The sequence below is a fragment of the Diabrotica virgifera genome, chromosome 3 (assembly GCF_917563875.1).
Source record: "Diabrotica virgifera virgifera chromosome 3, PGI_DIABVI_V3a".
NCBI lineage: Eukaryota > Metazoa > Arthropoda > Insecta > Coleoptera > Chrysomelidae > Diabrotica > Diabrotica virgifera.
The window spans coordinates 230,694,068-230,721,994 of NC_065445.1; the positions used below are offsets into that span (position 1 = coordinate 230,694,068).

A 27,927-nucleotide genomic window follows, 5' to 3' on the forward strand; every position below is an offset into this window, starting at 1 on the left:
TAGCTTTATTGGTATCGATAAAGTCATCAGTTTGAGAGATATTGGAAGTTTAAAATGAATGAATGAATGAATCAAAATAGCTATGCCGTTTCATTTTTAACGTCCAATATCTCGAAAACTAATGACTTAAGCGTTACCAGTAAAGAGTATATTATTTACTTAGAAAGTATTGGAGAATAGAAAAATTTCGCTAAAATAGTAATTACCTCAGTGGCGTAGAATTTGGGAAGGGTTAACCATTAACTATCCTATGTCGTACGCCTCTGGTAGTAGCTAGAAACTTTTATTTATCACAATTTAGTAGACTGCATAGTACCCACACTTTTTGCCAAGTATGATAAGGATACGTCAAATAGTTTGAAAGTACTTGGTAAAAATAATTTTTAAATTTTTAAATAAAACACCCTGTAACTCAGTAAGTAGTCACATTTTATTTAAGTGATTTTAGACCAATCTTAATATTTTTAGGTATAGAATCTACAACTTAGATATTCGACATTTTTAATGAAACTTAACCCTAAAAGGGCCCATAGTAATATAACTCCAAGAAAAAAAAAAGAAGAGGAAAAAAAGACAAAAATATTTGTTAATTAGTCAAAAATTACCAGGAACCCAATTATCGAAACGGCATTTCAAAATATTTAATACCCGTGACGTTATTAAAAAACAAATTATAAACAAATTTGAATAATTTTCAAATGCCATTTTAGGGGGAAGTTTAATTAAAATTTGAATTTATCAATACATTTATCGAAAACATACATAAGAATAAAAATAATAAGATTTAATACAGGTGAATATTTCTTTGGCAACAACCGCGTTTTTGCGATTGAAAATAGAGTAACATTTGAGAAACAAATTCCATATCTTAAAAAATATTAAATATTTTTGGACCAATTTTTTTTTTGATTAATACTGATAACATAGCGCAACTTCTCCTGTAAAATAAGATATTTTATAGTGCTTATTTAAAACGCTAAAAATATTTTTTTGCAAATTTGTTTTTAAAGTTTTATGTATAATTATTTAAATAAATAGGGGGTCAAATTTAATTTAGTAAGTCTTATGTGACAGATTTACCCTTTAACTTTGCAGAAAATATTACTATAGACCTTCATTAGTAATTGAATGACCTCAGCAGTTAAAAAAGTAATTTTTTTGCAAAAATGACCCCTTTTTAATTATTTAAACAATGATCCCTTTGTATGATTTGGATACTTTCTTGAAAATATCTTTTGTACCCACCTAAACTTTGATATAAAATTTGTTTCAACCTGTACGAATTTACATTTTGATTTACATGTAGTGTAATTTTATTTTACTAGACTATTTCTAAATGTGAACTATATTTCTTACGCTGTGAGCTCGTACGTAGAGGGGATATTTACAAATTCGCGAACGCCAGTAGTGACAATTTTGTAAACGTTTACTGGAAATTTGACATAAATGTCAAAGTGATTAATTTAAAATTAAAATTAAAAACATTAATTATAAACAATATTAGTTGGTCAAAGCTGTGGTATATATTTTTACCTTAAATATACTTACGTTTTAAATACTGAATTTAAGTTTTTTTAATGTTCCGTAATATCCAATTATAAATAATATATTATAATCTTAGCGCCATCTACACGATTATTGTCAAAGTATCCGAAGTAAGAAATTGATATTTTATCAATAGAACGTCAAAATGATTAGAAAAATCTTAAAAAAATCGATTACAATTTAATTACTTTTTTGCGTTGTACATATTAAGCGATAACAATTAAATAATAAATTTAAAAATTACCGGTAAAAGTTGAATTAGTAACCGCTAGGAGCGACACCAGCGAAGCTCACAGCGTATACGCTGTGAGCTCGTACGTAGAAGGGATATTTACAAATTCGCGAGCGCCAGTAGTGACAAGTCTGTAAACGATTACTGGAAATTTGACGTAAATGTCAAAGTGATTAATTTAAAATTAAAATTAAAAACATTAATTATAAAAAGTATTAGTTTGTCAAAGCTGTGTTATATATTTTTACCTTAAATATACAATACGTTTTAAATACTGAATTTAAGTTTTTTTAATGTTCCGTAATATCTAATTATAAATTAATATATTAATCTTACCGCCATCTACACGATAATTGTGAAAGTATCCGAAGTACGAAATTCATATTTTATCAATAGAACGTCAAAATGATTAGCAAAATCTTAAAAAAATCGATTATAATTTAATTACTTTTTTGCGTTGTAAATATTAAGCGATAACAATTAAATAATAAATTTAAGAATTACCAGTGAAAGTTGATTAGTAATCCGCCAGGAGCGACACCAGCGAAGCTCACAGCGTATACCGGAATATCCATACTTTTGTTAGGTTCTGTCTTATAGTCTGATCAAATAAAATTACAATATACGTAAATCAAAATGTAAATTGTTACAGGTTGGAACAAATTATATATCAAAGTTTAAATGAAAACAATAGTTATTTTTCTACGGCCGTGCTAAAAATGCCACTTTCCCGCACGCATTTCGTTTCCGAAAGTTGCACTTTCCCGCACGGCGTGCGTGAAAGTAAATTTTCCCGCACAGCGTGCGGGAAATTTGAAATTATGTCAAAGTGTCACGAGGGCAAAATATCTATGGTGCATTCCATGTCAAATCACTCAAGCAAAAAATTTTGGATCTCCGATTTGTCTGAAAATTGGTATATAGCTTCTGCGGAACGTAAAAATAAGATATTTAAGGTCAAAAAATCTTCTTCTTCTTTTTTTCTCAAAATGTTATTTTATGCGATTTTACAGTGATTTGGTGTTTATTTAAACAAATTTGCATTTTCTGTCGTAAAGTATCAATGAAAAACATAATATTTTAATAGAAAGGACTCAAAAATGTCATTATATGGCATTATAACAAGTTATTTTGAATCAAAACAAGTTTTTAATCAAATTTTATAGTGTAAAAAACGTTAAAATACCGTTTTTTGCATTTTCCTCCATTCCCAAAATACATTATCATCGATTTGGCTGGAAATTTGCCCACAGATAGCCAAAAGATAGGACTTTAAGTGGTTAGAAGGATTTGAATTATATTACAATACCAAAAAAGTTCATGCAGTAATATCAGACTCAAAAGTATATATTAGTCCAGTCGGGATAGCATTTGACCTTGAATGCCGAGCTGCCCAAAATTTTATTTTTCTGATCTTTAGGGGAGTCAATAGTAGCCTAAATTTAAAATCACGAATGAATTCCTCCGTTACGTTAGCAGCCATCTTGATTTTAAAGGAGAACCTGTTTTGCTCAATATCTCCGCCATTTTTAAATTTTCGACAAAAATGGTAGGAACTGAAATTATTCCAAATAAATCGTATTTACAATTATTACAATTTCTTTTTAACAATTTTTGTCGTGAGGTCGATATTTTCGAGTTAATTGTACTTACAGTAGACGCCTATATTTTAGACTATAATATTGCATGTAACTTTTTTGGTATTGTAATATAATTCAAATCCTTCTCACCACTTAAAGTCCTATGTTTTGTCTATCTGTGGGCAAATTTTCAGCCAAATCGATTATGATGTATTTTGGGAATGGAGAAAAATGTAAAAAACGGTATTTTAACGTTTTCTACACTATAAAATTTGATCAAAAGCTTGTTTTGAATCAAAGTAACTTGTTATAATGCCATATAATGAGATTTTTGAGTCCCTTCTATTAAAATATTATGTTTTCCATTGATCCTTTACGATAGAAAATGCAAATTTGTATAAATAAACACCAAATCACTGTAAAATCGCATAAAATAACATTTTGAGAAAAAAAGAAGAAGAAAATTTTTTGACCTTAAGAGGAAACAGTAGCGATCAACAGGTAGCGAAAACGCGTTCCAAGATTGCGGCTGTAATTTTGAATATTTTTTCGAAATATTTGGCACACGTATTCGTAATATAATAAAGAATGGCGGTACAGAGCCCAATTTGAAAAATATATTAATATGTGGAAATTACTCTGTAATTAAATACAATATTAAAAAACGAGCCTGTACCGCCATTAAGAAGAACAAAAAAATACACTTTCTTCAAATAAACTTTTTTATCCGATGCCTAGATTTTGTGTCATTTTGGAACTACTAATGAAATAAAAAATTTTAGTAGTTCCAAAACACAAAACACAAAATCTAGGCATCGGATAAAAAAGTTTATTTGAAGAAAGTGTATTTTTTTGTTCTTCTTAATGGCGGTACAGGCTCGTTTTTTAATATTGTATTTAATTACAGAGTAATTTCCACATATTAATATATTTTTCAAATTGGGCTCTATACCGCCATTCTTTATATATATCAATACGTGTGCCAAATATCTCGAAAAAATATTCAAAATTACATCCGCAATCTTGGAACGCGTTTTTGCTACCTGTTGATCGCTACTGTATCACCTTAAATATCTTATTTTTACGTCCCGTAGAAGCTATATACCAATTTTCAGACAAATCGGAGGTCCAAAATTTTTTTTGCTCCAAAATTGAGTGATTTGAAATGGAATTATTCCTATATTAATTTTAGAGATCAAGTGCAATTTGTTGCGATTATTTCATGAATAAAACTGTTCAAAACCAAAATGTTATTGTAATTTATTTATGTAAGTACAAATTAGTACAATTAAACACACAGTTATTATAAATATTTGACGGTTGAAAGTCATCACTTTTATAATTTTTAAAACATTAATTGTCATTAATGTCACTGAATGTATTTTTTCGTAGCAACGAAGGCCATCTGACGTAATATACTTGACGACGGGAATTTATCAAAAATTATCAGTTTAATTTTTATTCCTGTAGCTTTCTATTGGTCGGAATCTCCAAGAATTAAATAATCAGTAGTAATTGCACAAGAGCTCTAAAATTCTATATTAATTTTAGAGATCGAGTACAATTTGTTGCGACTATTTCATGAATAAAACTGTTCAAAACCAAAATTTTATTGTAATTTATTTATGTAAGTACAAATTAGTAGAATTAAACACACAGTTGTAATAAATATTTGATGGTTGAAAGTCATCACTTTTATAATTTTTAAAACATTAATTGTCATTAATGTCACTGAATGTATTTTTTCATAGCAACGAAGGGCATCTGACGTAATATACTTGACGACGGGAAATTATCAACAATTATCAGTTTAATTTTTATGTATGTGCAATTGGTCAGAATCTCCTATGAATGAAATAATCGCACTTGTTTCATTAAAACATGAACACAATAAGATACATTTGAAATAAATTAGTAAATAATATCTAAATATTGGTTTATTGTATGTATTATAATATATTACAAGGTATGCCATATTACAAGGTATTTTACTTTCCCGCACGCTGTGCGGGAAAATTTACTACCACGCACGCCGTGTGGTAAAGTGCAACTTTCGGACACGAAATGCGTGCGGGAAAGTGGCTCTTTTAGCACGGCCGTAGAAAAAAGATATTTTCAAGAAAGTATATGAAGAAAATATATAATAGTAGTAGAGGCAAGGATGCTAAATTTGCAATTATTAAAGCGTTATGGGGACTTATTGGGTTGTGAAGATTAGGTCCTAAAACCAAAAAAGTTAAGTTTTCATTTTAGTGGGGATTTTCCATATTTTAATTTAATTTTCTTTTTCCAAAAATCGTTTTCTCCGATTATAACGCCATCTATCAATAATTCGAAAAAATGTCCCGTATAAAAGCTACTTATTTTTACGTAAAGAATCCAAATCTGCAATAAAAAACGGGGCTCCTATTTAAGATTTTAAAGTAACCCCCACCCGACCTCCCTGAGGGTCGTGTTTGGTGTGATTCGATAGATTTTTCAAAATATTGAACACGTATTTTTCAGTTTTTCGATCTGAGTTCATTTCGCGAAATATTATCTTTTTATTGTGAAACTTTGAGACTCACTCATTTCCTTACCCCCGCTCAAATCGTCAGATTTTTGAAATAATATACACTGTTCTTGTTCTTCAATTGTTCATGTAAGAGGACTATTTATATAAAAAAATTGTAAGAATATTTTGAAAAATAATGATTTTTCTAGCGACATTACATGAAATAAATTATTAGTTTTTTCAGGAATCGAAAAAAATGGACACCATGTCCGTAGTGCTATTTTCCAAATCGAACATTTGCTATATTTGCCATACAACGCACTGAGTCGAATAGCGTGACCCGTCAAAATAGCCCGGTCAAAACAGCCCCGTCAAAAAAGCCCCGTCAAAATAGCCCGGACACAAAATAGCCTCGACAAAATAGCCCGCAAACAAAATAGCCCCGACAAAATAGATCGCACACAAAATAGCCCCGGTCAAAACAGCCCCGGCTAAAACAGCCTCTTAGAAAACACCTCCAATAAAAAGTTTTACCTTTTAACGGAGTACCATTTATTTTAAATTACTATTATAATTAAGAAATAAGCCAGAATTTACTTAAAAAAATTATTTTATTAAAGTTTCGACTTCCACTTCAGACGTCGTTGTCAAAATACAAAATATTGATAAACTACACAAAAATGTTGTTGCTCAGTAAAAAAATTCTTCTAATAATTTAATTTAATCTGACTCATTCATATCATCAACTCAAACGTACAGTATGGTGCAAATGGAAGGAATAAATTCGTTATTTCGTAAACCCTCGACGTTAAGGAAAAATCCTGAAATAAATAGATTTTTATTTTTAATCTCATTTGAAAGGTTATTTAATTCTCTATTTAGTAATATAAACAATAACATAATTATTTATACAAAGTGTCCAAAAACTTTTTTTTTATTTAAATTATTTGACAAAAAGGAAGAATGTATTTAAAGACAGGACTCGAGTTCTCTGAAAAGACCATTTTTATTTAATGTGGTTAAGATAAACATCTGAATAGAGGATAATTACCATTTCCGAAAAAATTTATTTTTAAGGAATTATTTCATGATGAATTCTGAAGGGAGTTTTTTTGTCGGGGCTATTTTGTCGGGGCTATTTTGTCGGGGCTATATTGTCGGCGGGCTATTATTCCGCGGCTATTTTGTCGGAGCTATTTTGTGTGCGGGATATTATGTCGGGGCTATTTTGTCGGAGCTTTTTTGACGGGGCTATTTTGACGGGGTACCGTCGAATAGAATATGGTGACAAGACAGTGACAATTTTAAATATTTGACATGGCATCGGGAATATTTTGAGTTGTTGATTAAATAATATTTATAGTGTATTTGATAAATAATTGATTTAAGACGTGAACTTAATAAAAAGTTATTTATTGTTTATTATTTATGGAAGATCCAAGCAGAGAATACACCAGGATATATTCTGTGATCCAAGTATTTTGTTGTTAAAGATGTTCAAAATTCTAGGCGTTCCACAATAACAATATATTATTAAAAAATCACTTTTATCACTTTTCCTCTTTTCTCGATTGATAATAAATTTTTCTTTTTCTCGATTATAAATTATTACAATCACTGATTACATAGTGAAAAAATTATTATATTAATTAACTTAATTAATAATTTAGCAATTATACTAAAATTATATGGTTCTTTTCATGAGGATTTTTCAGTGCGTCACAAATGATAGAAAAAAAGGTAAGTCCGTGATAATATACATTTATTTAGATTTATTCTAACATGACATTTTAGTTAAATCTGACAGTTGTCAAATTTTATTTGCAATTGGGCATAAAAACAAATCAATTGCATTTATAAAATAGTATTTTCTTTTATTTGTATAGTCTTATAAATTGTACAGATTATATTCGTAGATAGGTATATTATATAATTAGTAAATAAATTTTTTTCTATTATAGCGCCATCTATCGACAACTAGAATAATCACCGAACTAGCATAATTACCAAAGTAATCACCGACGTGCCTTTTTTTCTGTCATATACAATTTAATGCGTTAGAAAGAAATCGAAAAACTGTGACGCACTGAAAAATGCTCATGAGAAGAAGTCTATACTAAAATATATATACTACTTAAAAAGTGCTTTTGACAGGGTGAGGCGAAATGATATCTTAAATTTATTACAAGCTGAACAAATAGACCACCAGATAATAAGGCCAATTAATGAAATTTACAAGAACAACAAGACCAGAGTTATAATGTCAACAGGAGAAACAGAACGCATAGAACTAAAAGGAGGAATCCGTCAAGGAGACGCGCTCAGCCCATTGTTATTCAATATGGTGATGAATCAAATAATTAACGAAGTAAGAAAACGACATGGATACCACATGGGAGCGCATAAAATCACGATACTATGCTATGCCGATGATGCAGTACTAATTGCTGATAACGAGGATGACCTACAAAGGCAGCTCCACACTTTCAACATCACAGCAAATAAACTTAATATGAGAATATCAGTAGAAAAAACTAAATATATAGTGATAAGTAAAGAGCCGCGTAGATGCAAGTTATAAATAGACGGCAAAATTGTAGAACAAGTAATGAAATTCAATTACCTAGGAGTAGAGATCACTAGTGAAAGGAATATAAGAACAGAGACCACAACACAAGCAACAAAAGCGGCAAGAGTAAGTGGTTGCCTCCGAGAAACCATATGGAGAAACACATATCTGACCACGGAAAGCAAAATAAAAGTATACAAGACAACAGTAAGACCCAGAGCCGGATTTAAGGCAGTGGGGGCCCCTGGGCAGAATTGGTGTGGGGGCCCTACCTCCTACCATTAAAAAAATTGTTGTTGAAATTTCGGATAATGCTCCTTTAATCTGATTACAACCTTTAACTAGTGCTTTTGCGGCGTCACTTCTTGAAAACCATCTAGTAGTATTTACTCTTTGAGCGTTCCTCTCGCTTAAAGATGCAGCTTTTAAACATTTGATTAACAAGTTGTATATATATGTAGAGGAATTGAAAAATACATATAGTTCATATTATAGTTCTTCCAAGAAATCAAAGAATGGTATGGCAGGAGCACAACACCAGGATATTATGCTATCTCTAATTTTAGTCTAAACACCATTGTATTATTCACTCATAACTGACGTGTTGTCGTAGGACTGTCCCCTGCAGTTTTTCATATCAACATCATCTTCTTGCAATAATGTCATGAGAGAATTAAATATATCTTTCTGCTTTATGACCGTGATTTTACAAAAATAAGAGAAACCTTTAAACATGAGTGAAACCTTCCATGTAATAAAATATCACAGTTAATTGATTGAAAAATTATTCTATGTGAATAATGTGCTAATTTTTTTTAGTTTGTGGCTTTGTGGGGGCCCCAGGCAGCTGCCCAGCCTGCCTTCCTTAAATCCGGCCCTGGCTAAGACCTATCCTAACATATGCAGCGGAGACAAGGACCGATACAAGAAAGACGAAACAACAAATCAACAACATCGAAATGAAAGTATTAAGATCAATAGCGGGCATATCATTAAGAGACAGACAAAGCAACAGAAGTATACGAGAACGATGCAAAATTCAAAATATTAACAGGTGGATAAAAACAAGAAAGAAAAACTGGAACGAACATGTAAACCGAATGGAACCAGATAGATTAACGAACATCTGTAAAAACAACAAGCCGTATAGCAGAAGACCCGTTGGAAGGCCGCCGAAAAGGTGGAAAGACAATGTACAGTCAACAACAACTGAAACAGAATAAGAGGCAGACAAATACGAGTAATCCTAGTCGCGCGAAGAAGAAGAAGAAGAAGAAGAAGCAATTATACTAATAACAATTATCCAAGAACATTCAAAAGCCATCTCTTTAAAGTTAATAATGACATTGTCAAGTAATGTTTACATATCCATACCAGTGAGAATTTTACTACACGTAATTTGTCGTGTAAAGACAGAAACGTAGGGATAGCCGTAAAATATTTGCGCCTACACTCTTAATAGATAGTAATAACTTCGGTATCATACAACTTTTGAATTATTCATTGATCATAACAAATTATTTATTTTTAAATAAGGAACCAGTAATGATTAATTCAGTAAAACTTAACGATATGGTCTCCGAATACATCCTTTAGCCTCCAACAATGACTGCACTGTATAAGTAAAATGAATTATGTAAATTGGATATTTAAAATAAACATGAACAAAATATAAATTTCGGGGTATCCCGAAATAACCAAAGTACGTGCCTCCTAGCGGCGGGATACGGGCAACAATACATTGGCTTATAGGGCAGTCCTTACAGTAGGGATCCTGGCCTATACAGAAAAATGCAGGCGGGTGTGGGGTAATACTGCACTTTGGTTGCATTGGTGGTGTATTGGCTAAACGTGCAGGGCAGGGTATGGTGCTGATAGAAAAGGCATTCAGGCATCAAATATCCAAAAATCTTTTCAGGCCATAATAATGAAAAGACCTTCTCCAAACGCAGTAAAAACTTATACTGAAATGATGGCATCTCCTGAGGTAAAATGTTCCGGAAGTAAAATGAGCCTCCGTTCGGATCTCCGGGTGAGGACTATCTCAGGGGGAACACCATTGCAGGTTAGAAAAATCAGGATAGGGTCTTGGAATCTTGGTAGTCTTACAGGTAAGAGTCTGGAGTTAGTGGATGCGCTCAAACGAAGAAGAGTTCAAATTGCTTGTATTCAAGAAACTAGGTGGAAAGGACAAAGGGCGAAAGAACTAGGTGAAGGATACAAATTGTGGTATGTAGGGAGTAGTAACACTAGAAATGGAGTTGGTATAATTGCTGATAGTGAAATGAAAGGTAACGTAGTAGAAGTTGTAAGAACGAGTGATAGAATGATGTCAGTGAAATTTGTAATTGATAAAGAGGTATTGAATGTTGTTTGTGTGTATGCTCCCCAAACAGGTCTGGGTGAGAATGAAAGAAGAGCTTTCTATGATCAATTAGGAGACGTACTGAGTGATATTCCAGCAGAGGAGAAAGTTATAATAGGAGGTGATTTCAATGCACATGTGGGCCAAACCAAGACAGGATATGAAACAATACATGGGGGATTAGGCTTTGGAACTAGAAATGAAGCTGGAGATGACATGCTTGAATTAGCAACAGCATTGGATATGGCGATTGTTAACACATTCTTTAAAAAGAGAGAAACTCAACTTATTACCTACAAAAGTGGACAACATCAATCCCAAATAGACTACTTCATGATAAGAAAAGAAGACATACGTGAATGCAAGGACTGCAAGGTAATAGTGAGTGAGACAGTAAGCCAACAACATAAGCTGCTTGTTCTGGACATCGAAGTAAAAAGCGAAACTAAACAAAAATATCGGAGAGGACCACAAAAAATCAAATGGTGGCTGCTGAAAGATGAGAAAGAAGGTCTATTCAGGAGAAGAATAGTAGAAAAAATATGTTGGAACGTGAAAGGAAGCCCTAATACAATTTGGAGAAAAATGGCCAGTAGTATTAGAGAGACTGCTATTGAAATACTTGGGAAAACGTCAGGAAAAAAGTTTGAGGATAAAGAGACTTGGTGGTGGTCAAACGAAGTACAAGGAAAAATAAAAGAGAAGAGAAAATTATATAAAAAGTGGCAAGAAACCAGATCCGACACAGATCTTCAAAACTATATGGTGGCGAAAAAGGAAGCGAAAGTAGCAGTAGCAAAAGCCAAAGCAGAAGCGTATTCAAACCTATATGATCAACTTGATACCAGGGAAGGCGAAACGAAGATATATAAAATAGCCAAACAGAGAGCAAGGAAAGCAAAAGATTTTAATCAGATTAGATGTATCCGAGATGAAAATAATAAAATACTAGTTCACGAAAGGGAAGTCAAAAAGAGATGGAGAAAGTACTTTGACAGCTTATTAAATGAAGAATTTGACAGACAGCCTGTAGAGTCAACGGAGACAGTAGCAGCAATGGTCACCAAAATAACCAACGAGGAAGTGGCTCAAGCGCTTCAAAAAATAAAGAAAGGAAAAGCGGTAGGACCAGATGATATTCCTGGGGAAGTATGGAGAGCATTGGGAGAGACAGGAACAAGGTGGCTAGCAGGTCTATTTAATAGAATTATGGAAGTCGGACAAATGCCAGACGAATGGAGAAGCAGTATACTGGTACCTGTTTACAAAAACAAGGGAGATATACAACAATGTACAAACTACAGGGCTATAAAACTGCTTAGCCACACCATGAAAATATGGGAAAGAGTAATTGACAGACGGATACGTGAAGAGACCGAAATATCCGAGAATCAATTTGGCTTTATGCAGGGTAGATCAACAACAGATGCAATTTTCATTATAAGGCAGTTGATGGAAAAATACAGGAGTAAAGAAACAAACGCTCATATGGTATTCATTGATCTTGAGAAAGCATATGATAGAGTTCCTCGAGAGATTCTGTGGTGGGCACTCAATAAGAAAGGAGTCCCTGGTGAATATGTAAAGATTGTGAGGGATATGTATGAGGGAGTAACGACTAGTGTTAGGACAGGTGTGGGAGAGACTGATAAATTTCATGTGAAAGTAGGATTGCACCAAGGCTCTGTGCTTAGTCCGTATTTATTCTCATTAGTTTTGGACCAGATAACAGCGAAACTACAGGGTAACATTCCATGGTGCTTAATGTATGCTGATGATGTCGTGTTAGTAGGAAATAGTGAAAGAGACTTAGAACAAAAACTGGAACAGTGGAGACAAGCTCTGGAGGAAAAAGGTTTAAAACTTAGTAGGACAAAAACAGAGTATTTGGAATGTTCATTTAAAGATGGAGCTACTACAAATAAAATGGTATCTTTGGATGGTGAAATGATTGTGAAAAGCAATAGTTTTAAGTACCTAGGATCGGTATTACAGAGTAATGGAGAAATAGATGGAGATGCATGCAGTAGAATTAGGGCTGGATGGATGAAGTGGAAAGAAGCGAGTGGTGTGTTGTGTGACAGAAAAATTCCAATGAAGCTGAAGGGAAAATTCTATAAAACAGCCATAAGACCGGCTATGATGTACGGAACTGAATGTTGGGCAGTGAAAAAGAAAGAGGAACAACGAATGCATGTGGCGGAAATGAGAATGCTTAGATGGATGAGTGGAGTGACAAAGAAGGATAAAATTAGAAATGAGTATATTAGGGGAAGTCTAGGTGTGGCACCAATTGATGCCAAAATGAGAGAGCATAGGTTAAGATGGTTCGGTCATGTTCAACGTCGAGACGTTAATCACCCAATACGAAGAATAGCTGAAGTGCAGATTCCTGGAAGGAGTAGGAGAGGAAGACCAAAGAAGACCTGGGGGGAGGCGATAAGGCAGGACATGTTGGTAAAGGGGATTAACATTGATATGACCCAAGACAGAATTGTGTGGAGAAATGCAATTAGGGAAGCCGACCCCGCATAGGGATAAGGCAAAGAGAATGATGATGATGAACAAAATAAGAAACGATATTGAAATAGTTATACTCTTTGTTGTATGGTATCTGACGTGATTATAGTTTTAGTACTCCCGTAGAATTAAGCATTCAATTACAGTAGAACGTCAATAATCCGGATTAATTGGGACCGGGTCCCATCCGGATTATCAAATTATCCGGATTATCGAAATTACCTAAAAAAAAAGGCCAGTATACACATTAAAGTACAACAAACGTTTTAAAATTTTATGTTTTCTCTTGTACAGTAAAGTGTCTAGAGGTGAAATTAATCAAAACATTTTTTTATGTTTAAACTTTGTATTGTAATTAATTTATAATAGCACCATGTGTACAGTAAAACATCAGACACAATTTGGGCTTTTAAAAAAATGTGTAAAATATTTTTGAACTGCGGTAGAGGTTCGTTTTTCGCAGCGAAGTTCTTAATTTATTTTAAAAGAATCAGATATTTCTGCTAGATACAAATCCGGATTATTGACGATCCGGATTTTTGACGTCCGGATTATCGACGTTCTACTGTAATTATAAAGTATATTTTAGGGTTGTTGAAAATCACATGGGGAGAAACCTTGTACCCTGTAAATATACCTCTACCATATATTGGCTCTTAATACAGGGGAGTTCGTTAAGGGAGACTTGAAAAAAAAAATGTATTCTTAGAAAAGCTAGAAATCGTCAGATTAAGGTAAGGTAAGTACATACAGAAAAGTGTATTAAAAAATCTGACGATTTGAGCGGGGCGTAAGGAAATGGGTGAGTCACAAAGTAAAAAAAAAACGAATATTTCGCGAAATGAACGTCACATCGAAAAACTTGAAATAAACGTGTTCAATTATTTTCAAAAATCTATCGAATGATACCAAACACGACCCTGCATGGAGAGGAGTGGGGGGGGGGCAACTTTAAAATTTTAAATAGTAACCCGGGGATATTTCGCAAAATGAACATCAGATAAAAAACTGAAAAATATGCGTTTAATATTTTTTAAAAATCTATCGAATGACATCAAACACGACCACCCACGGAAGTGGGATGGGGGGTTGCTTTAAAATGTTACACAGGAGCCCCATTTTTTATTGCAGATTTGGATTTCTTACGTAAAAATAAGTAACATTAATTCGAGACATTTTTTTCGAATTATGGATAGATGGCGCTCTAATCGGAAAAAACGATTGTTGGAAATGGAAAATTAAATTAAAAATGGAAAGTCCCCACTAAAATGGAAAACTTAACAATGTATTTTGGGTTTTTGACCTAATCTTTACTACCCAATAGGTCCCCATAACGCTCGGGTAACTGCATTTAGCATACTTGACTCCCCTTCTATCAGTTTATCTTAAGTTAAAAAAACGTGCACTCTCTGATAAAACTAGAATATGATGCGGCTGTAGTTTCGTGTTGCAACGAAATTGAAAATGGTTATTCATTTTTGATTTACATGATTACTCTAATTGGAGTTCAAGAGAACCATTCCCGTTGGAACTTGAGCGCGCTGAGCAGATGGAACGTGAATTATAAATAATTATAAAATTAAAATTCCCTCATCTTCCTTAGTCTCAGCATCCGTTATGGCTTGCAAATTTTAGAAGCCTCGGAGGTGTAACCAGAGAAGGTTCCCATTATTTCAATCATACAATGGCCTTTCATGAACAAACCAAATAAAAAATTTCAACAATTTGGCATATTCCACAAAGACTTATCAATTGATGAAGCGATGATAAAGTATTTTGGGCATCACTCATCTAAACAGTTCACAAGGGGAAAGCCAGTAAGATTTGGGTACAATGACTGGATGCTTTTTAGTTTAACTGGTTATTGCTACAATTTTGACACATATTGTGGAGCATCAGTGGATAAATCGAAAGTCGCGGCGGCGTTGCGTTTAGGATCACAAGTTGTTCTAAAAATGCTTGATGTCGTTGATGTGCCTACTGACCACGAAGTATTTTTTGACAATTATTTTATTAGTTACAATTTGATGGAAACTTTAAAAGAGAAGGGCTTTAGAGCAACAGGCACAGCAAGAGAAAATAGTATAAAAATGTCCTTTGCTACCTTGCGCTGTAATGAAAAAGAAGAATCGTGGATATTTCGAATACCGCTTTGACAAAACAAGTCTACTACTTTTTGTAAAATGGAAGGACAACAACGTGGTCACAATGGCATCAAATTACGATAGTATTGAACCACTTTCAAAAGTCAATTGTTGGTGTGCTGCTGCCAAACGAAAAATTGATGTACCCCAATGCCCATCATACAATGCTTCAATGGGCGGTGTTGATCTCTTTGACTAATCGGTTAATGATCGAATCAGTATACAAGGTAAAAAATGGTGGTGGCCCATTTTTACCCACATGCTCAACTCAGCTCTTGTTAACTCGTGGAGGTTACAAATATTTGCTGGAAATAAAGAAATGAATCTTTTGGCTTTTCAAGGAGACGTAGGATGTAGTACGTCATTATTTAAGAAGTTTCGGGAAATCTACTTATTCTAGAAAACCACTAGCAGAATATGTACCAATTAGTCTAAAAATGGATGGAAGCGGTCATTTTCCAAAGAAAATAGACAAACAACTTCGATGTCGCTTATGCCATCAAAGAGTACGTTGGACTTGTATAAAGTGTGAAGTTACTCTGTGTATTGAACGTGATTGTTTTGTGCAATTTCATACTAGTTAGATTATAATACAGGATATACCCAGTATATACCTATAATGTAAGAAAATAAAATATTTTCATTTTTACACAATGTTTTATATTTTTGACTCCCGATCAGCCCATTGTACTCGTATGAGTACACCTACTTTTTGCTAAAAATGTAATTTTTTTATGTCAAATAACCCATATCCAAAAATAGTATGATACAATTGATCCAAAAGATGGCATAACCCAGACATCCAAAGTGAAAGTTATCCTCCAACACCAAATTGTTCTATATGGTCCACAGTCCACATAATGTTCAGAAAAAAGTCACACCATTTTGAGCGTCGGGATTGGGGGGGACACGGGGGAAAAATCGGTAAATTCGTAGTTCTTTACGTTTTTCGTCAATATTTCTAAAACTATGCGGTTTAGCATGAACAACCTTCTATACAAAAATGTTCTAAATTAAATTTGAAATAAAAAAGGCCCTATGCATAATCCTAAAATAAACGGTTCCAAAGTTACGAAAGTAGTATAGTATAATTCGTCCAAAAAAAGGCCTAACGCAGACATCCAAAGTAAAAGTTTTCCTCCAACACCAAATTGTTCTATATGGTCCACATATTGTTCAGTAAAAAGTTACATCATTTTGACCGTCCGGTTTGGAGGGGAGATGGGGGAGAAGTCGGTAAATTAGTAGTTTTTTACGTTTTTCGTCAATATTTCTAAAACTATGCTTTAGCATAAACAATGTTGTATACAAAAATGTTCTACATGAAATTTAAAACAAAAAAGGTTCTATACGGAGTTACGGAGGGTGAAATGTGGAGGTTTCAATACTTTTTATATTTTTTGGGCAATTGATGATGATTTTGGGTGGTGAGGTTGACGTTTCTACAAGGGCTTATCACTAACATACCATCGGCCACTGAAATAGCAAATTTTATTTACAAAACACAATCCTGATAAAGAAAATTTTTTTCATGAGTAATAATATTATAAATTGGCCAAAAAAATATAAAAAGTATCGAAAACCTCCACTTTTTACCCTTCATAACTCTGGAACCGTTGATTTTATAACAATTATGTATAGGACCTTTTTTGTTTTGAATTTTATGTAGAACATTCTTGTATAAAACATTGTTTACGCTAAAGCATAGTTTTAGAAATATTGACGAAACACGTAAAAAAACTACTAATTTACCGACATCTCCCCCCCAAACTGGACGCTCAAAATGGTGTAACTTTTTACTGAACAATATGTGGACCATATAGAACAATTTGGTGTTGAAGGAAAACTTTTACTTTTCATGTCTGGGTTAGGCCTTTTTTTGGACCAATTATACTATACTACCTCCGTAACTTTGGAACCGTTCATTTTAGAAGGATTATCCATAGGGTCTTTTTTATTTCAAGTTTAATGTATAACATTTTTGTATAGACGGTTTTTCATGCTAAACCGCATAGTTTTAGAAATATTGACGAAAAACGCAAAAAACTACGAATTTACCGATTTCTCCCCCTCTCCCCCCCCCCCCCCAAACCCGACGCCCAAAATGGTGTGACTTTTTTCTGAACATTATGTGGACCATATAGAACAATTTGGTGTTGGAGGATAACTTTCACTTTGGATGTCTGGGTTTGGGTCTAGTTATACGATACTAAAAGGACATTCAAAAAAATCTTGTATTATCGAAAAAAAAATGTCGTGGGATCAAATGGGTTAAAGTAAACGGCATATTTATTAAGAACATTAATAACATCGAAGAGCAATAACAACATTATTAACAGCAGATAACATCGAAAATCGTCAATGTTTTTTAAACTATCTAACTCTTGCAAATGAAGCTTTATGTTTGAAAATACATTATTAAGAAGACAAAACAATGATTATAGGTAGAAATAATTACCTAATGCAAAAATATATGTAGCTGGAGAAGAAATCGAGCAAGTCAGGCACCTTAAATACTTAGGTTGACTGCTAAACGATAGTTGGAACTCTGAGACTAAAATACGGAGCAGAGTGGAACAAACCAGAAATGCTTTATTGAAACTTCGTAAATTTCTGAATGATACAAGATGAATTTCAACCCGAGATACAAGACGTTAAAGTGTTACGTGTTACGTTTAGACTGTTCTCTTGTACGGAATGGAAGCGTGGACATTAAATACCTAATCCATAAACAAAGTTGATGCTTTTGAAATGTAGTGCCTGCGCCGAATATTTAGAATACCAAGGAAAGACAAGAGTCAGAAATGAGGAGCTATTAAGAAGAGTGGGAACTTAATATGTATAAGGAACTTTTTGATTATGTCAAAAGTAAGAAGACTGCATATTTACGGCACATATTTCGAGGAGAACGATACACTTTTCAGTCACTAGTACTAGAAGGACAGATAAAGGTTAAGAGTGGTCTAGCACGTAACAAGATATCATGGCTGCGTAATATTCACCAATGGAAATGATTCTACAATGATAAAATGCTTCGCAATGATGTATTCCGTTTGTGGGTGTTCGGAATTAATTAAAAATAATAAAAATAATGTGTAACAACAACAACGAACAGTAATATATTTATTTATTTTGTGTGAACAAGCGGTGTGTTTGCTTATATCTCGAAAGAGGGTTTGTTATTGTTTCAGCCCAGCGAGCGGCCGATGCTTGCTGGGGTGTGGTAACCGACTGAGTGGCTGAAATAAACCACAGACGCTAATATGTTTGTGTTTCTACCATCTGACCAGAAGGCAATAAATTATTTAGATCTGGCGTTTAAAAGTTGAAACATTTCTGCAGTTTTAGGAAACGTTTTCGAATGCATGTCCAATTGTGAGTTATTGACATAAGGTCTGATAAGGTAATTGATTTATGGGGAATTCAGTTTGTTAAACTGAACACACCAAAAACATATGGTTAAGGATACATTTCGTTTCGTAAAACCGTGCCCCTCTTAGCATCTGGTTTGTATTTTACATGTGAATTTCCTATATGACCCATATTATTTCGTTTTGAGAAAAGTTATTAAAAATTAAGAAAATAAAATTAGCAAAAATAGTAATTAAAGCGTACGCGTACCGCTATAGATGCTATAAATAGGATAATTCAATCCTGATCATCTAACATCTCACCTGAAAAGACGATCTACGATGGATGCCTACGCAGAAATGCACGGCATCTTAAGAATAAGTATCTTGGAAACAAGAGTAAAGGAATAAAATAAGTACAGTCGGAAAAATGAAAGAATACCCATGAACGATCATATCAATCACTTATTTTGTATTTGCTGTCTTTTTTCATAAATAACAAACGTTTGTTATAGAAAAAGAGAGCAAATACAAAATAAGTGATTGATGTGATCGTTCATGGGTATTCTTTCATTTTTCCGAGTGTAATTTCTTTTAAAACTCAAACTTAAGCTCAACCGATTAGAACACAGTTCTTAAATGGAAAAGTTATTACTCACCTGGCTCTCATAGTCGCACCCATCTGCATCAGACTGCTCCACAGCTCCAGCCTCCAGCAGTAGCTTCAACACTTTTTGGTCGGTGGGAAGAAAAGCTCCGAAATTCACTCCGGCCATTTCGTTACCTTCTAACAGACACTCCTCCACATTGCACCCACTGTTGATAAGCCAAAGAACAGTCAACGTATGGTTATCCAACGCACTTTTAGCCGCGTCTTGGGACGTGCTCAAGCTCAAGTCGTTTTGAAGAGCGTTATTCTCGATGCTTTGAGCCATATCTTTGCCTTTGGGATGATGCTTACCCTTTTTACTCTTGTTGATCTCGGCGTAGATCGGGTTCTTGTCCGAAACCGGACTTTTAATGTTTATATTTTCGTATTTCTGTTCCAGCTTGTTTAAACTTAAGTCTAAATTGAATTGACAATCATCTAAGTTGTTTTGGCTGGCTTCAGTTTCTACAAAGCTCGTTTCTAGATTATCGCCGTCAAGATTCAGCTCTCGTTCGTAATTTTTCGTTAATTCTTGTAAAGCTTTCAAGTCTGAATATATTTCAGTTGAAGTTTTTTCTAAACTATTATCGCCCTGAGAGATTGCATTGTTTTTTTCTTGTGTCAATTTACACATGAGAGTGGGACACTTTTGATTCGGTTTTTCCGATAAATACTGCTCCATCCTCGTCAAATGAAACGCGTAGTCGTAGATTTCCTGATTGTTCAAGACTTTGGCGTGCAAGGTGTAGTACATCGCTAGTATACAATGCCCGTGAAAAATATTACATAAATACTTTTGAGTACAATGTTTGATATCTAATAGCCACTCGGCGAACGAATGGTGGAATAATCTTATTGTACCTCCTTTTGACACTACAACAACTCTTCTCAACAAATGATACCTCTTTTTGAAATCTTCCGAAGTTACTTTAGGGTTATAAACTTTTATGATGTCGTAGAGAAGCGCGTCGTTCAATGCACACTTAGCCGCTAAAATCACGTTTAATAGTGGTTGCACTTTTGCGAACTGTCGTCTGTTAAATAGCCTCTGACACAGCCATAGATACAGCCCATTTAACGTACCGGGTATTTCCCTCACTTCTCTTAGAACGATAAAATTATCCGAGACACCATCTAGCACTTTCTCTAGATAAAGAAAACATCCGTTGCTTTTAATATGTAGTTGATTGAGCATTTCTGCAGTATCTCGACTAATGTGTTGTCTTAGGCTATTCTCCTGGTCTAGTCGAGCTAAAATATACTGTTGAACATCACGAACAACCTGAGATTTTCGTAAATCGTCCAGACTAAGTTTCCTGAAACCCGTGAACATTTTCGCGATACTTTTAGATTGTTTCCTGGCCGTACACACTAACAACAACCACTGAGGAAAGAGATGGTGATGGTTGGCCAACAATTCAGCGATCGTCTTGCTCTGAGACGACCTTTCGCGTGGTTTACATCTCGTCAGAGTGGAATTTGAGTACACAAAGGAATGTTCGTCTATAGAGTCTATAAGAATAAATAGGGACGTTTTGGGAGGGTCTATTTCGAGCAGGGGAAATAATAGTGCTCTTTTAAGGCAGTCGTCTGGGTTGAGCTCGATGTTTTTGGCTCTGAGAGCTATCTGGATTTCAGGATCCGATTTTAGCTTCTCTAAATACGCGTCCGCGATAACAGTTCGCGGATTTATAGGTAGACTCGGTATAGGTGGAGTTTCATGAGATTTTTTAGATTCTAACGAAGGCGAGAGCAGATTTTCCGAATAAACATTACTATATAGATTTTCAGGAGGTAAACTACAATTATCCGATAGGTTCTGTTCATAGGATATATTCTTAACAAGTTTGGGACTCAAAGACTTGCCAGCTTCGTCCGTTTTCTGTGCTTCCTGAGCTATTCTACGTCTTATGCTGCGCTCCCTGTGGCTTTCTGTGGAATGATTCAGAATTTGAGTTACTAGAGATCGTACGAATTCGCTCAACGATAGACTTTTCTCGTTGTGGCCTTGAAGGAAGTGGTAACATAATAGGCGTCTATTTAAGGCCCTTTGTTGCCTGCTAGCCGGTCCTTGCGACGGCCAGCAAAGTTCGGAACAAAATGTCGTTTTCCCACATCCAGGGCCTCCGAGAAGTAGAGCCCCACACGTCTTGGACACTGGTCGTTGGTCCAAGCAGTGCGCTAACTTTTGAAACGCCCACTCTCTGCAATAAAACTTCTTCTTGTCGTCTTGAGTCGCCATTTCTAGAAGTATTCCAGAAAAATATATTTACTTAATGTTATTTGTCTCTAATAGGACGTTGGGTTCAATCTTTTTCTTTTTTTGTACAGTCTTAACGTTTCTGTTACGTATTTCATGAAAACTAACAGATAGATGTGTAACAAACTACATTTTTTTAGATCAACTTTTCATCTACTAGCGCATACTTTATTAAATTTTGTAATTTGACTTCCGTTCTTTTGAAATGCTGCCATGATCGGTTCGATATTGTATTTGATCTGAAACAAGAAGAATATATATTTAGACATTTATATTTGATACAGACAAGTAAACATTGATATTTATCATTAAAAATGGAGTTATAACTTTTCAAAATTATTTCCATGAAGACTTAAACAGACTAAAATAATAATAATTAACAATTTTCGAAGCCCCTTTTTCATTCCGAAGTCACACCCACGAAGTCGAATTTCTTAGTCTGATGGCGAGCGAGTTAATTGAAAGCTAAAGAAATAAATCCCAAAGAGGTGCAAAAAATTCACAGGAAAATAAAAACAGATCTCTCTCTTTTGTCTTGACCCCCTGTATTGTGTATTGTCTCTCTCTAAAGATCTCAGTCTCCGGCTATTTTTTTTAACTCATACACAGATCTTTTACATATTCCTGTAATTTTTTTGATCCATTTTGATGGGATCTTCCTCGTGATCTTCGGCCTTATACTTTTTCTTCGATAGTAAGTCTTTCCATATTTTCTGTGTCTGCTCTAATAATATGTCTAACGTATTTCAATTGTTGGAGATGACTTTGCTAGAGAGACGTTGTCTGACCTTTAACTTAATTAAAATTAAATTATTTGTCCTCAGTCCACGGAATTCGCAACATTCTTCTATAACAGAATAGTTCAGTGGCATCTATATTTCTTCTTTCCACTTGTCTTATGGTCCAAGTTTCACATCCGTATACCAGTATTGGGAATATTAAGCAGTTGATCAACCTGATTTTTAGTGTTCATGAAATGTGAGAGTTCTTCCATATCTTGCCCATCTTTCCTACAGCGACTTTTGCGTCTCACATATCTCACAGTCTATACCGCGGGGGAACAACCCCCGAAACCGGTATAGACTTTTCCTGCACTCTCAGATTTGACAATAGTATTATGCAGCTGCTGCATTTTCGTGTTGCAAAGAAATTGAGAATGTTCATACATTTTTAATTCATTTACTATTTTGTTTGAGTATTAAGGAATCTTTCTTGTTGGAGCTTTTACCAAGCTGGCAGATGAGTTGTGAATTATTTAAAATTCTCTCATCTTAATTTCCTCGGGATCCTGTATGATTTATAAATTTTGAAAATCTCAGGAGGTTGTAACCAAAGAAAGTATTCCACCTGTTGTCAATCTGGTGGTATGGAGACGATATTTATTGTCGTTTTCTGTGCTACTTCGATTGATAACTTACTTTACTTTATTTAGGGGTGTAATGCTAGTTCGCCTCCATGTGGTGCACCCTGGGTAACGCTAAATGAACTAGCAAAAATTTGGCGGCAGACGAACGAAAAACAAAAAACAATATCCTGCCAACATCACAGATCACAAACAGAAATCTTATCTATACGTAAACATACGATGGGAACAAATAAAGGTTCTTCTCAGAACCAACTGACTAGAGATCTCGGACCGTGTATCCGAGTCTGTCACATTAACATCGAGGGCATAAGCCAGGCAAAATGCCAAGTGTTGCAAAAAATCCTACACGATAACGACATTGACCTGGTTGCCATACAAGAGACCCATACTGAAGACAAAGTCCAGCTTGATTTAAGGGGAAAGATACCTGGCTACGATTTACTGGGAGCCACCTATGATAAACATTACGGCGTCGCAACCTACATTCGCTGCAATATAGAAAATGGTTTCCTACTTTCTGCTTCCAATGAAAATAATATACATGAAGTAGTCACCAAGATTGGAGATATTACCGTAGTTAACATATACAAACCTCCAGCCACTACATGGAACCCAGAAGTGCTAAAGACTCATCCACATCCTACTATATACATCGGCGACTTCAACAGCCACCACGAAATGTGGAAGTACACCACGAATGATGAAAATGGGGAGGCACTAGTAGAATGGTCCGAAGAGCAAAACACATATCTAGTTTTTGATGCCAAAGACAGAGGAACATTTAAATCAGCTGCATGGAGAAAAGAATATAACCCAGACCTATGTTTTGTCTCAAAAGATACCAATGCCAGACCACTAACAACTGCGAGAAGTGTCCTTGCAGACTTCCCACATACTCAACATCGTCCGGTGCTTATCACCATCGGAATATCAATTCCAATAATTAGATCATATCCTCGACCCAGGTGGAATCTTAGAAAAGCAAACTGGAAGAAGTTCTCTGAACAACTAGACCGGACCTTGAGCTGGGTCCCTCCAACCAGCAAACATTATGAGAGGTTGCCTCCCATATAGTATCTCTATCCAGAGCTCCACGAGATCGAACACATACTACCAACGTGAAAAGAGACTTAAGGGCATTAAAACAAATGAACAGAACGAACTCCGAATATTCAGCAAGAATACTTATTTCTGAAATCACACATGCGCTGAAAGAAATGAAATCAGGTAAAGCACCTGGCTTTGATGGTATCCATCCAGAGTTCTTGATACACAGTGGTGCATACACGAAACAGTGGCTTGCAATGTCCTTTAATGATATACTTCAGTCAGGTAACATTCCTTTCTCACTTAAGCGAACAAAGATAATTGCAATTCCGAAACCGGGCAAATCAAACGATAAGCCAGAAAACTACCGCCCCATAGCTCTACTCAGCATGGTATATAAACTATTAGAAAAGCTTCTCCTCAACAGAATTAGTCACAGGATACTAGAAAATGTCCCCATTGAACAAGCTGGCTTCCGCCCTCATCGAAGCTGTACGGACCAAGTGCTGTCATTAACAACTTTTATAGAAGCTAGTTTTCAAAAGAAACAAAAGACAGCAACAGTATTTATAGATCTAACAGCAGCATATGATACTGTTTGGAGACAGGGATTAATATATAAACTGGCCCGCATTATCCCCTGCAGAAAGATAATTAACCTCATTGACAACATGCTGACCAACAGAGCCTTCCAGGTTATAATGGGAAAGGAGACGAGTAGACAGATGAAACTTAACAATGGTCTTCCACAGGGTTCTGTCCTTGCCCCTTTACTGTTCAGCCTCTATATTGCTGACATGCCTGAAACCGAATCTCGGAAGTTTGGATATGCTGACGACTGGACCCTTGCAACAAGCCACCAATCTTTAGAAACTACAGAAATCACTCTCACGAATGACTTATCCATCCTCAGCGAATACCTTAAGAAATGGAGACTACAGCCAAGTACTACAAAAACTGAAGTATCAGCTTTTCATCTAAACAACAAGTTGGCAAACAGAGAATTGCGAGTGTATTTTAATAACAAGCTGTTAAAACACAATAAATACCCGAAATACCTTGGGGTTACTCTAGTCTAGACAGAACGCTCACATTCAGAGAACACCTGACGAAAACAGCAGCAAAATTGAAAACACGCAACAATATAATACAGAAACTCTGCGGCACTACATGGGGGTCCACAGCATCAACATTAAGATCCTCTGCTCTTGGCCTGATATATCCGGTGGCAGAATACTGTGCTCCAGTGTGGCTAAATAGCAGGCATACCCACCTGGTCGACACCCAACTAAACCGTACTATGCGTATGATAACAGGCACAATTAAGCCCACCCCTACAATGTGGCTACCTACCCTTAGTAATATAGCACCACCCAACCTACGCCGCGAACATGCATTGGTTAAAGAATATAACAAAATAATGGACAGTCACCAGCTTCTAGTCCACAACGACATCCCCGATATTCTTGGAAACCGTCTCCGATCCAGGTTACCCCCTCTACAATCTGCTCAAGCGCTGCAGCAATCCAACTTTGACTTAAATACCCGATGGAGAGAAGATTGGGAAAGTAGGACAGATCCGCATTACCATAGTCTACCGGACATCATAGGGAAACCTGGCGAATTTGAACGTCCCCGTAAGATTTGGGCAGCCCTTAATCGAATTCGAACAAACTGTGGAAGATGCGCCGATTCCCTCCACAGATGGGGTAAACTCCCCTCGCCTTCTTGTGACTGCGGCGCTGCAAGACAGACGATCAGTCACATTGTTCAGGACTGCCCACGCAGAGCATACACAGGTGACCCTATAGACTTTGTAATGGCAACCGAAGGGTCAATCGAATATATAAAAAAAATTGGACATCTGTTTGTGATGCATTGTATAATGCATAAATCTAAATATATTCTGTGATATACTTAAGCCATACGCTAAATAAAAAAATAAATTACTTTATTTATTTAATGTTGTTGTGAAGCTATTTTCTTGTGGTATTTTTTTGCAATTAATTAGTTTTAGGTGAATTAATTAATTAATTTTTTCGACACCCGATTTGGGCGTCGAAACGTTAATAAAATCATTTTTTTAGTAAACTTGTGGCTTACTTCCCATCAAAACTAGTTAATTGCAAATATTTATTAAAAAAGAACCATGAGCAATAGCAGATAAATAGCCCAAAAACGAAGAAACAATGAAAACATAAAAAGCAGATAAGAATTTTAAAAACATTGAGCAAAATAATCTCCAGCTCTAATACAAATAACATATTATATAACTGTCACAATCTCCTGAGCTAGAGATACCGCAGAAGATAATGGGCGCCAAAATTAGCTTTTGTTTCTGCTGGTGTTATACAAAATTCTAATTTAAACAAATCTAAGGGGGCCTATGCTAGTTTTGACGATGGACACCTTATATACACTAGTGCCGGGAATATTAATAAATGAATAAAGGCACCCAACTGAGGAAAATACTAATATTTATTTATACCACAATCTTAAAATACAGGGTGTCCCGAAAAGATTGGTCATAAATTATACCACAGATTCTGGGATCAAAAATAGGTTGTTTGAACCTGACTTACCTATATACAATAGTGCACACAAAAAAAGTTACAGCCCTTTGAAGTCACAAAATGAAAATCGTTTAATTATTTTCATATATCGAAAACTCTTAGAGATTTTTTATTGAAAATGGACATGTGGCATTTTTATCGAAGCAACATCTTAAAAAAAATTAAAGGTGAAATTTGTGCACCCCATAAAAATTTTATGGGGGTTTTGTTCCCTTAAACCCCCCAAACTTTTGTGTACGTTCCAATTAAATTATTATTGTGGCACCGTTAGTTAAACACAATGTTTTTAAAACTTATTTGCCTCTTAGTACTTTTTCGATAAGGCAGTGTTTATCGAGATATTTTGAATATTTGTCGAATCCACCACATATTTTTATATGGTTAAGTACGATTATAGAAACTTGTTAATAATCTGAAAATTTATTTATAATTTATATTTTTAGGTATATTTTGAAAAAGAAGCTACATCTCGATAAAAGGTGACTTATTAAAAAAGACTAAGAGACAAAAAAGTTTTAAAAACACTGTGTTTAACTAATGGTACCGCCATAATACTTTAATTGGAACGTAAACAAACATTTGGGGGGTTTAAAGGAACAAAACCCCCACAAAATTTTTATGTAAACATAATAAAAAAGAAGGCGCATCTCGATAAAAATTGGCTTATCGAAAAAATACTAAGAGGCAAAAAAGTTTTAAAAACGTTGTGTTTAACTAATGGTACCACAATAATGAATTAATTGGAACGTACACAAAAGTTTGGGGGGGTGGGGTTGGTTTAAGGGAACAAAACCCCCATAAAATTTTTATGGGTGGACAAATTTCACTTTAATTTTGTTTTAACATGCTTCTGCCATAAGAATAATACATGTCCATTTTCAATAAAATATCTCTAATAGTTTTCGATATATTGAAAAAAACCGATTTTCATTTTGTAACTTCAAAGGGCTGTAACTTTTTTTATGAGCACATTTGCACTAAGGTAAGTTAGGTTCAATCGAACTATTTTTGACCCCAGAATGTGTGGTATAATTTATGACCAATCTTTTCGGGACACCCTGTATAACAGATATATACAATATCTCTTTATGATTATATTTATATAATGATCCAACTATGCTAACAACAGAAAAATTGGTTTAAGCTTTTCAATTCAATTTTCCCACAGTAAGTATAAAATTATTTTTATGCAAATGTCTTGAAAGTTACTCTGTCTGTGTGTTAACTGTACCT

General features: G+C 34.7%; 1 protein-coding gene across 1 annotated transcript in view; it reads right to left on the reverse strand.

Moving 5' to 3' along the window:
- Positions 1 to 27,927, reverse strand: part of LOC126881583 (ankyrin repeat domain-containing protein 50) — a 162,287-nt gene that overhangs the window by 125,396 nt on the left and 8,964 nt on the right. Inside the window, exon 2 of the mRNA XM_050645929.1 lies at positions 19,459 to 21,947. Within this exon, the coding sequence (XP_050501886.1) occupies positions 19,459 to 21,690 (2,232 nt within the window). The 5' untranslated portion in view covers positions 21,691 to 21,947. The remainder of the gene's footprint in view (positions 1 to 19,458; positions 21,948 to 27,927) is intronic.